The following is a 12,420-nucleotide window of genomic DNA, read 5'->3' on the forward strand; positions in this document are numbered from 1 at the left end:
TAAGTCAAATACACAAATCACAGGTTTCCCTGAAATGAGAGAAGTTAAAATGAAGAGGTAAGGGGTAGGGTTTTCTCTGCTTTAGAGCAGCTTGACACCACAAGCGAACCCAGCATAGATGGGGAGTTGTGATTGCATCCCTGTAATAACACAAGCACTACAGATTATGTTTAGGGTATCGTTAATCTCTCACACCCACCAATTTCCTACTGACAGCTGGAGGTCAGCAGCAAAGTCCTGGTGCAAAAGTTCACTTACAATCAGCAGGAACAGACAAGCTTTCAAAATAATGCTGAAAATTATGAAAACAAACCTAAGCAGTGAGTTTTCAAAAAAGAACACGGTAAATTTTTAGCCTAGTAAAGACCAGCAGGTAAGTCTTTAGCACAAAAATAACGTTCAGAACTTCATCTGAAAAATGTACAGCTTAAGGACTTATGACCTACTTTTTTTAAAGGAATTTCCTTCAATATTTTGGGCTGTTTAAAGTAGGAAATGGACACTTTGCAAGCTGGAGAAATTGAAATTGCTCAAAACTGTAAATCAGTAATTCCTGCTTGGAGCACATTACATGTTAAGCAAAATGGTTTTATGAAAATACTCAGAATTTGTTGTTCTTAAAAGGAAATAAAATAAACTCAACGTGTTCTATGATTTGAACACATGCCAAAGAAAGGGTATGAGAAAACCAGAATGGGAGAGAAGCCAAAAATAAAATATATCTACAGTAATACATTCCAGTTAAATTAGTACCGATAATTCTTACAGAGTTTCCAGAAAGTGGAACACAAGATAACATCTATAGTTCAATTTTTTTAACTCCTTTATGCTCTATTTTATACAGATTTTCTTTCACTATTCCCTCCCTCTTCCTTCTCTCTGAGTTTCTCTATGGTATCTACAGAGCAAAAACAAACACTGACCTACACAGGGGAAAAAACCTCTTAATTAAAGTGTGATTCCATGAAGAGATAAAAAGATTCCAAAAAGCTTATTAGTATTATAGAATAACTGACTGGGAGATAACAGAAGGTAAACAAATTAATCAAACCTCAAGAAAAGAAATGAAGGATTTGGGGATTTTTTAAATTATTCACATTCTTGGTACAGAAGGTCTATCTAGTGTTAAGTAAGGCCCCAAATAACAATTTCTTTGGACTGTTGATAGTAACACTGAACTGTTTTTAATCAGCTCAGTCAATCACAAAGAAAACACTCAGTTCTTTCTGGGCACGGGCTGTTTGGCCACTCTGTCTGGAAGGTATGAGCATAGGGCACAAAAGCAAATACTTTTGAACAAAACTGCTTTGGAGACTCAGCAGCAGCAGGTCATTGTTTAATTAATTCTGTTGGCAATCACTACCACTCCAAAGTAAAATAGGACACTATGGACAGAACAGTTAATAAAAATTAGGAAGAGCAGGACAGAGCATGGAAAAAATTCAGAGTTGAAAATATGTCCAGTATTCATTGGCCTTGGACATATACTCAGTGTATTTTGAGAGTGAGAAGGCTAGAAGGAGGAAAAATTTGTCATATAAGGTCACTCCTTCAGTTGACAGCTTGGGGCTGTCCCAATACCAGCTGAAACTTATCCAGTATTTGACCTATTCTTCTCAACCTCTACCCTCTAGCCCTTCTCAAGTTAAGAGCCCTTCAACCACACCCTACCTGCATATCCCAAAACGAGCTCACAGCAGCTCAGCAAGAAGCAGCTCCAGGGGCTTCCCAAGAAGCCCCTTGGAATGGCTGGCTTTCCCTTTCCAATTTATATTCTGTGCCCAGTTTGAGACAGTCCAGTCCACAAGTTTTTTGATAAGCTACTCAAATCATCATTATTTCATCTATTCCAAAAGACTTAAGCAGCCTGGTAGTGTTTTTCAAGTCTGTTACACTAATAGCTATTGTAGTGTTTTATGTTTAGAACTAATTTTCTCTTTAGAGTCAATGTTTAATGTTACATTTCTGATAGTATTATACTGTTTACAAAGCACCTGAAACAATTTGTAAAAAAAAAAAGCTATTTGATTTGACAAATCAATCTAACTCCAACAAGTAACTATCGAAGCTTTTCACATGGTGTGACTAACTTCTAAATGCCCTTGTATTCAGCAACAGCAGACTAGCACTTCCAAGGGAAGTAGTGTATGGAGTTAGAATTGTCAACATACACTGACATTTGCTTTCTTCCCTCCCTTTAGACCCTCTAATGACAGCCTATTAAGTAATTTTAAAAACAGGCTTTAAATCCAGTTAGGAACTATTAATTTAATCACTCAGAAGACAGGTGAAGAATGTGCCTATTAAGAATGTGCCTACATCCATAATGGGGGTCCCACAAGGGGTCCCAAGGAACAACAACATCAGAAATCAATGAGAACCTTCTCTAGAAAGGCAAGCAAACCACACAAAGTGTGACTGAGTGTCATTTCAACACATCTCTATTGACTGAGAAGCCAGTGTCTGGCAGGACATCAATACTGGATGATGAACTGTGGGAGATACTACAGACAGACGTTAATGAGACATTTCACCTACCAAAGAGAAAAATAAACCATTGCCAAGTCCAGTTTGAACCTACTATTTTCTGGCCTTAAGCTCAAACATACAAACTGCCAACAGGCAGTTGATATTGGAACATTTTTGCTAGCTCCTCAGTCTGTTGCTCAGAAGGAATGAATAACAGACACTGAAGAGCTTAAAAGGAAAAACATATCACTGAAGGAGCAAGATGGAGCCCCATATAAATTCCTTCACGTAGACCAAATTATGCTGTACTACCTGACAGCCCATATTGGTTCAGTCTTTCACCAAAGCTGGAGCAGTCTGGGTTGCAATAACAGGTACTGGCCCAAATTCATGAAACCTGCTTAATACCAGCTTGCCTTTAATATCATGGACACTGTTTGGTCCTGCTTCTTAGACAGACTGTCTTTAGGAGAAGGTTTTAATGGCATACACTCACTTTATCAAAAAAGATTCAATCTGGAATAGAGGTCATTAGACTACAAGAAACACTACAACATATGGCATTTTATTTCCTTACCAAAGGAAATAAAAACATGTCATTTTCTGTCCCGGGATGTGGAGGGGAGAGGCCAGGAAGGGGAATTAAGATGTTTGACCTAAGAATAGTGCTGTAAACTTTGCCACAGAAAAGCTTTGTGTGATTACTACTAGCAAATCACTACCATTCTAAGTCTTTGCCTTCATACTTTTCCTGCTGCAGAAGCTAACAACAACCTTAGTTCCTGGGGAACAATGAGGGTCCAGAAAAGTCGGTTCTTTTACAGAGGGTTTTTAGGTGCGGTTTGCATGGAAACAAATACTTAAGCTGCTCTCATCTATAGTACCTAAAAAGAATATCCTACAAGCAGACCTGAGGAACACAGCACGGAAAATTTCCCTCCAAGACTTCCAGCCATTGCACTAGAGGCATGCTAGGCATGGATATTATCTTGCCAGGTAAATGTCAGCACTCAAGCCAGCTCACCTCAGCAGCATCTTTATTCTATACTAGCAGAGTTTTTATTATTCCCCCTCTGGGAGCTACATGTTACACACAAGCATTCAGACACAGAAGATGTATTAAGTGTTTGCTTAAGCCAAGGAAGTCCAAATGAGTGTGTCCTGGATAGTTCAGCTAGTGCTGAACCGACAGAACAGAGTAATTAATCCACTGTTTGTGCCATTTGAATTTAAGTCAGACTCACAGAATAGTCCAACGTTCAGCAGCAGTCTGAATTTTAACATTTTATCTGTCAGCATTTCAACAGGACTGTAAGTTTTACAAATTTTGGTGTGGTTAGTGATGAAAAACAAAGAGTACAAAATTATACTGCTCTGCAGATGACTAAATCATTTTTACTTAAGTTTTCAGCCTACAAAGTAAACATTTTAGAAACAGATTTGCCAAAAGTGGTTCTTGAAATGATTTTTAAAAATCAAACTTTAACTATAATCAAGTCTAAGTTACTCATGGAGCCATGCAGAAAGACAGGAAGGCATCTGCACAGCCACCTGGGATCTATCAGAGCTTGCTGCTTGACCTTAGTACTGCCCTTTGTTCACCCAGGCTGGCCCCATGTGCACTGATAGAGCAGGCCAGAGTTTAATGGGTGCTGCCCAAGATGTCTTTACATTCATGAAGCAGCCACATGGCTGGTGCTGAGCCCATGCTGGTAAATCCTTCTGAAACTCAAGAGATGTAGAGGCCACTGAGCAATTGCAACCAAATAGTCCTGCATGATCCATCTCAGCCCTGACTCTAACAAACCAGAGAGAAAATAAACTCAGTCTCTACAGACTCATCCAGATGCTGCAATGCATTCTGCAGTGTCTCCAGAATCACAGGTATATATTTCACATGGGATCTTCCAGTATTCTTCCCTGTCTGCCTGTGTTATCCTTGAAAATGAATTGTCAACTATAAAGCTGTAGCTGCTCTTCATCTTGTGCAAGACTTCGGTTACCACACAAGAAAGCTGAACCAAATTTTTACAGCATTCAAATGCTGCAACCTAAATGTTAAACTTGGTTGCTGAATACTCATACAGAAACAGTAAAGTTTTTCAGAATCCTGGATCGTTTATAACCTGGACTGACTGACTACACATGTATGGAACCGTAGTCACTGATTCCCAATAAATCTTCTTGCTCTGTTCACATGTAAAGAATTTGCCTTGCCAAACTTTTGCTATCTCAAGTGGATGAAATCAAGTTTACAACAGTTATCTAGACAGTAATGAGACACAGAATGGTGAATCATGCAACTGGTGGGAAAGAAATGACCGGTATGAAATAGAAATACATATTTCAGATAGTTAGGAAAGTCCAAGTGATCAGTGCAACCACCTCATTTATCCAGAAGTATAAGGATTATACCCATATATTATGTGCATACACAGAATCACAAGGAATAAAGGGCAGGAATGAAGGACAGACTTACTGTAGGAATAATTATGAACACCATACGGGAGAGAAGATCTTTCTCACACAGTAAACCAAGTGGTTTCCTCAGTTCATATAAATGAAGCAAATTTTACTCTGCAGCTACTTTTACAAATGGAGCAGACAGTTTATACCATGCCAGTAACACAGCATCTTTCTATGACCCACAGAGGACATCCTCTTCCTTCACACAGGACAGCCTCACAATATGGCTACAATTTAAATGACAGCCTTTCCCTCATCCACTAGATAGGTGACCTGGTCACAGAAGGACATCAAATAAGTTAAACAGGACTTGCACTTTGTGAACTCACATTAACTGTGCCTGGTGATCATGATGTTCCTTTAAATGCCTTTCAATATTACCCAGAATAATCTTCAGAATGTTTCCAGAAACTGAGGTTAGACCAACAGCTCTATAGCTTATTGGGTCTTCCCTCAGACCCTTCCTGTACATAGAGTAACACTGAGAGGTCCTGTTGCAACACCCAATAGCTCCTTCAGAACTCTGGCATGAATCCCATCAGGCCCCATGGACTTGTGAACATCCAGCTGATACAACTGGCTCCTTACAATTTCAGTGTCTGCAAATGGATTGAACTCCAAATCAAAGAACTGAGCAGCCTATCAATGTTATTAAAGATGGAAGCAAAAAACAGACTTTGCTCTTTCTACATCTCTATTAGTCAGGCGATCAGCTTCAACAAGTATCAATGTGTTTTCTTTAGAATTTTCCTTGCTATTAATTTACTTTGAAAAGCCTTTCCCTGTTGTCAGGTACAGCACTGACCAGTTTCAACTCTAATTGAGTTTAACCTTTCAAATCTTCCCCCTGCATATGCGAACCACAGCTCTGTACTCCTTCTATGATGCCTGACCGTGCTTCCAGAGATCATACAGTTTCCTTTTCCCCTTGAGCTCCACGAGGAGTTCACTGTTCAGCCAAACTGGTTTTCTGGCCCACTTGCTGGACTTACAACATGCTGCAATTGCCTGCCTCTGCACTTAGAAAAGACAGTTCTTAAAAACTGACTTTATTAATATTGATTTAACTGAACAGTTAAAAAAATGCCAGAAACTGTTTCTAGAATTAATACATGATTCAATAATAGTAAGGCAAACAGAAAACTCTCTGAATATATCAACAAAGTTATGACTGCCAGGGATATACCTTAGAGAGAGCACCAATTCTTCTAGTTTAAAATACTGGCCTATCTCAGGTTTTTCCATGAAAAATATCCCAAGAGCTGCCTATCCTGAGCAACCTGCCATTCACAGTGTTGTCTCCATCACAGCACCTTTCAGATTGACTTCTGCCCTCCCAGCCTTGAATGATCAGTTTTCCTTTCTTCTGATAACTTAAAGCAATCTGTTTTTGTGGAAGTGTCCCTGTCCATGGCAGGGGTGTTGGAACTAGACAAGCTTTTAGGTCCCTTCCAATCCAAAACATTTTATGAGATGGTTCTAGAACTACAGAACAGTAGCAGCCCTCCAAGCATGCAGCAAAACATTTTCAAATGTTTATGCACTGTTACAATAAAAACATAAATCCTCAAACACTGGCTTCCACCAAGGCAGTTGCTGAAGTATGATGAAATTTAACATATTTTGGTTTAGAAACAGAAACCTTTCCCAGTAACTTCTACAGCCTGGCTCCATATTCCACACCCATAATCACTCTAGAGGAGTACAATTCCAAAAAATTTGTTTCCCTGCTAGGTCTCCTTATCAAATTACACCACAAAATACTCATGTCAGTGATCCAAACTCCAGAGTTTTTTCACTACAATACAAAGAATATGGAAAAAATCACTCCTCACATGGCTTGCTTTCTCAATTTCTTACCTGTATCAAGTACAATTAAAGCTTGCAAAAACACTTGCTGTGTTAAAAGAGTTTGTTCATTTGTTTTGATTACTCACCCCACCAAAATGGTGATTTATCTGTTTCCCTAAAACATATCAAACTGAATAACCACAAAACATTTTTGAGAAAGGAGATTATACTACCTCAAGTCTAAATATACTATGCTACTATAAAGAAATATACATCAACAAATCTGTATTTGAATGTTACAAAGTTACAAAATTCATGTATTTCTTTACAGTGTGTACTTTTAATGATTACAGTGCTGCCATATTCCTCCTTTATAATGTGTTTAGACTAATGGCAGTTATGGCAAGCAAATAATCCTAACAGCACTGAATGTTTCATCAGAACAAACATGCAGTGTAAAAATTCCACATTGTTCTCACACAAATGTTTCTGTCACTTTTCCAAACAATACATAGTAATACCTTCTTTCCAAGAACACTAAATATATGTGTGTGTATATACAGATCTCTTTTATAACACACACTGTTGCACTGCTTTACTTTTTAAATGCATGTGCTTTAAATATTTTTCTAAGAGTCCAGCACACTGATTTTTTTTTATGAAAAACACCCAAAGTTTTCAACTAAAAACATATTACAAATACTTGCCCAGAGCACGATTTTACAACCAAATTATAAAAGCCCTAAATCCCAAGTTTTATAATACCATCAGTGACAGAGTTGTAACTGTAGCGACGAGACAGGCGCCGCTATAATGTTAACAGCCAGTATGTAAACACTAACGCAGCCTAAGGGAGGAGCAGGGGCAACCCCACAAGTGTCCCTTCACAAATGCCACAGAAATTTTAGGTGGCTGTAGTTAAAACTTTCTCTAGCTTAATTAGTTACAAAAGGCAGGGAGAAAAATTCCCAAACAGCCAGGCAACAAGACAATTAATTTAATTAAAACTGGAATTGTGTCCCCTCTTAAATCTTTATAGTTCTTGAAATTCATTAATGCATGATTTCTTGAGCAAGAATCCAATAAAATGAAGTTTGCCATTTTGATACTAGCAAAACACAACTTAAAATGGTTTTGAAATATCAGTGCATTTACCAAACACTTAGAGAACACAATTTTTTCCTAGATAGCAGTCACAGAGGACTTAAATAAAGGCTCTCCCCCAAGCTATGGTACTTCTTTAGAAGTCAGCAAGGTACAACTGATCTAATCAGATTTCCAGTAACAGGCTGGCTTCAGCCAAGTCTCAAATCACATTTCAACAGCTTGATTCACAACAATTTTAACAAGTATATTCAGTTACTTCCTTGCTTTCTAACAGTTTCAGTACTTGTAGAACGAGGCAGTGCCACGTCTTTCCCTCCAAGCCGCATATCTCCTCCTTACTGTATGTTCAATTCTTGATGATATCATTTAATAGATGTTGAAAGAAATGACAGGAGACTGTAACTTGGAATTACAAACAGAAGCCAAAAGACATAAGCAAAATATGCTTTTTAAAAAATTATAAATAAAATTGCTTCTGATCACCAGTTGGAAACACCTCCTATAGGAGCCAACAAGGATTGTATGGTTAAACAACTCCATACAAAAGTTAATTAAACAAATGCAATCATTTCCTAAGGAAACTCAATGAAATTAAAGGAACTGAATCATCTCTATTTTTGAGGAGACATTAACACAGCCTTTAATGTCTAATACTACAAAACTGAATTCGGTGATGAAACAATTGCACACTTTTCTTTAATAGAAGATGTAAAACAGGTGAATCTGCAAAGAACATTATATTCTTTTAAGTATAATCATGCAACTGCACCTATTAGAAGCTTGCTTGCTTATTATTATATATCCATAGCTATTATGACAATATAAACATAAAGAATGACAAAAATATTGACAATTAAAAAAAAATTAGAGCCAGTAAAAATGCTTCCTCCTAACCCTAGAAGGCAATACACAAAGCTTGAGAGCACTAGAAAAAGGGAAAAATTCTGAGTTCCTCCTAGTGGAATAAGGGATGAAAGGCATAGAATATGTGTTTGCAATGTGCAGATTCATAATCTCCATGTTTATGTATCCAAATCCAACTCTTATCTAAGAAATAATTTTTATCAAAACATTACTTAATCATAATAATGTGACCAGTTCTCTTTCAATAATCTCACAGAACATTTATGGACACATATACAAAAAAAAGTTAAGAAGTGTTTTTATTCCTTGGCCCTTTCCACAGATCCTGATAAACTAGCTTTCATAGACAGGACAACTATATTTTATGGTTATCACATAGAATGCACATGGACATATTAATGTGCCATTTATATCTTTATAGACCTGCAGGAGCATAATATAGTGCAGAGCATTTCCTGGGTCTGTTTGAAGTTTCTATGCAATGTCACCTCCCCTCCTCATTGCCAGTGTCCTGCAAATCTGTAATTATATATAACATAGATAAAATCTACAATCAAACTAATTCTGTCACACATTAGAAACCATGTTCCTGCTCAGGATTATAATGTGCCTAGCCAAGCTATAAATCTCTTTTTCCCATTCTTCCATATGAATTACATACTACAAGGCTGGCACACATGAACAGTGACACTTGGAAGAAAATCTGATTTATAAGCCTGCTGTTCCCAAGTTCAGGACTGACAAGGACACTGCACAAGCAAATGCCAGTGAGGTACTTAAAATAGGGTATCCACTTGGGAAGAGATTAAGTGATTAAGTTCAATGTTGCTGCCAGCTGCTAGTAGCAATTTGAAGGGCTAGAGATAGGTTTATGAACTCAAATCAGGACTTTTTCCCACTTCCCTGATTTTTCACTACAATTTGTTCTAAGCTGTTCAGCAGATAACTGAAAATGCCTGTGTCTCCATGTGAAACATCAGTTTCCTAAGGGACTGTGAGTCTATTAAAATTTGATTTTGCCTGTAACAGAAGCTAACAGGCAAACAGATGTGAAATCAGAAAGTCATATTTCACTGTCAGCAGCAGCATTTTGCACATTATACATAGTTGCCATCTGAGAACATACCAAACAACTTCGTATTTTAAAAAAACCCTAACTTTCAAATACCTTTTGACATCCTTTAACAATTGCTTTCGTTACGAACAATGACTCCACATTTTCATATATGTGTTATACTGCAATACCAAGATTTCCTTCTTTCCTTTAACTGATCCAACATAATGTGAATTTTTAGACAAAATATCTTAGGTCACACATCATGGATTCTGACAGAAAGGGGAATAACCCTACAGAAATTAAGTATTCTAGTATCATTCATTGCATACATGCTGTACCAATATACTTTTGTCTTTTCCACATACGTCTATTTCAATTTCTATTTCTTTCAAATTTCAGATGCTAAATAGAATCCTGTTCACATGTCACAGCTTCCATACATTGCAACAAACAAGTCTAGAAAAACCCATTTAATATAAAATTTGTTTGCCTACTCTTTCTGTTACTCTTAAAAAGCATAGCTTTGCAACTTTCTCATAGTTGTTTTGCTGTTATACAAAAACCTTGTACAGGTTTCGCCTCATAAGCAGTTTCAACTCTCCATTCACAAATATTCTGAAAGGTACAAGAAGGTCACAGACTGACAACCAGCCTGATTTTTTCCTCTTTAATGTTACCTAGAAATATTACATGTCAGGCACAGAAAAGCCTCACATTGTAACAAGTCTGTAGGAAAAATTAAGCCTGTGTTACCACTGATAAAAGGGAGAAAATACATTTGCCCTCACCCCAAAATGATACTCTGATGCCAACAGCAATGCTGGAGTCTAAGTAACTAGATAAAGTTCTACTAAAATGTATCCAATCTCTTAAAAGTAATTACTGCAAGATGAAAATCAGTCAGCTAGAGAGGACATGAAAAAGATAATTAACAAATTTGGTAACTTGATTATGATTATTTGGTAACTTAATTACGATTATTTTCTCTACAATTACATTAAACAAAGTGATTTAGAAGTGCTCCCATACTTCCAGAAACTCTTACATGTCCTAAATCTTCAAAAACAATGGCTCTAACGCATTCTTTTAAAAGGATAGAACTTTGACATACAGAAAACTTGGCACAGGATTTGCTTACTCCACAGCTGAAGTTCGGGAATGGGGCCTGACAGTGTCAACAACAACATGATACATATTTGCCATTATTTTTAAATGACTGCCTATGGAATTTTCAGACATCCACAGCAATCCAAAGTGCATTCACACCACGTGAACTACCTCCTTCACTATCTTGTTAAAAAGAGTAATCTTTTCCTTTACCCTTCTTTTACCTTGTCTTCCTTAAATTAAACTTACTAACCAGATGCCTAAAGCATCTCACTCCTCAGTAAATTAAGAAAGTATTGTAACTGACACTATTTATACAAGCTACCAACATAAATTGAATTTCCAATAATAAAACCTTACAAGCCAGGATTTCATCTGCCATCTTCCTGGGCACATTACAAATGGCAGCTTTGGGCTATCCTTGGATTACTTAGAGTTTTCTTCCCCCTCTTAATACTTTCATAATGAACTTACTTCTGACAGATGAACTTCAGCACCTCGCCTTAAGTGAAAGGCTTTGCTTTCTGTACCACTACATTTCATCCAATCTGAATTATTTCAACTCACCCACAATTTTCTCCACAACGTCCTGTAATTCCTCCATCTTAACCAATGTCAAGTTGTTAACTCAAGCCATCAGCATTTTCCCTCTTTGTGACTAATTACAAACATTGCTCAAATTATATTTTAAAAAACAAACAAGAACAAAACAAAAGTTTTATTAGGGAGCCCTAAGCAACCAAGCTTTATCAGGCAATTCTGAGCAATGCAATTGCACACTAAACAAAACAAACCACAAACAGGAAACAGAATGTTCATAAAGTGTTTTCTCACTGTACCTTTCTAGATTTAAATTTAAGGTTGCAAAAAAACACTATTTCAGATGAACTGTATTTCCAGCACTCAGAAATAACCCCACTGAACTGTCAAATGTCAATTATCAAACAACCAAAACAAGAAACATTATTATATTAAGCTGAAAATCCATAAACACAAATCCTACCTGCTTTTCCTTTCAATGAGAATAGCCATGTAAGAAGCAGGTAAAGCTGCACCAAAGCCAGGAGACCAAAAGTAGAATTTTCCAAGTATCTTCCTGAAAAAGTAATTTAGACACATATTACATGCAAATGGAACATTCATGCACCACACTGTATTTTATCTTTATTACAAAATTACGAATGATTTATGAATTTTGTCTTCTTACATTAATCTGTACCTAGTAATAAACATTAATCGTTGTATTTTTACAATTTGAGAATTCTCAGAAGACTTGCCAAAGTGCTTCATAAATACCTGAAACACTTCATTAATGTATTCATTTCATTTAAGTGGCTACTTCCAGGAAATCAGTGTCTTCCAACACATATTATTGAAAAGTTGCAGATACTAATTACAAAAAAATCTTCTAAAAGACCTTATAGCCACTTATCTCTTTGCTACTTGTCCAAATACAAGTAGGATGTTCAGGAAGATCTGCCTTGTGCAACAAGTGATGCAGTCAGGTGAAATCAAATCAAATAATCATAATACATGCCACACTCCAAACAGACAATCCA

General features: G+C 36.9%; 1 protein-coding gene across 1 annotated transcript in view; it reads right to left on the bottom strand.

Moving 5' to 3' along the window:
- TMEM135 (transmembrane protein 135) overlaps positions 1–12,420 on the bottom strand; it is a 157,010-nt gene that overhangs the window by 129,020 nt on the left and 15,570 nt on the right. The window contains exon 3 of the mRNA XM_071432810.1: positions 11,865–11,957. Within this exon, the coding sequence (XP_071288911.1) occupies positions 11,865–11,957 (93 nt within the window). The remainder of the gene's footprint in view (positions 1–11,864; positions 11,958–12,420) is intronic.

Source organism: Agelaius tricolor, unplaced genomic scaffold (assembly GCF_023055355.1).
Source record: "Agelaius tricolor isolate 1412-34295 unplaced genomic scaffold, bAgeTri1.0.p SCAF_9, whole genome shotgun sequence".
NCBI classification, from domain to species: Eukaryota; Metazoa; Chordata; class Aves; order Passeriformes; family Icteridae; genus Agelaius; species Agelaius tricolor.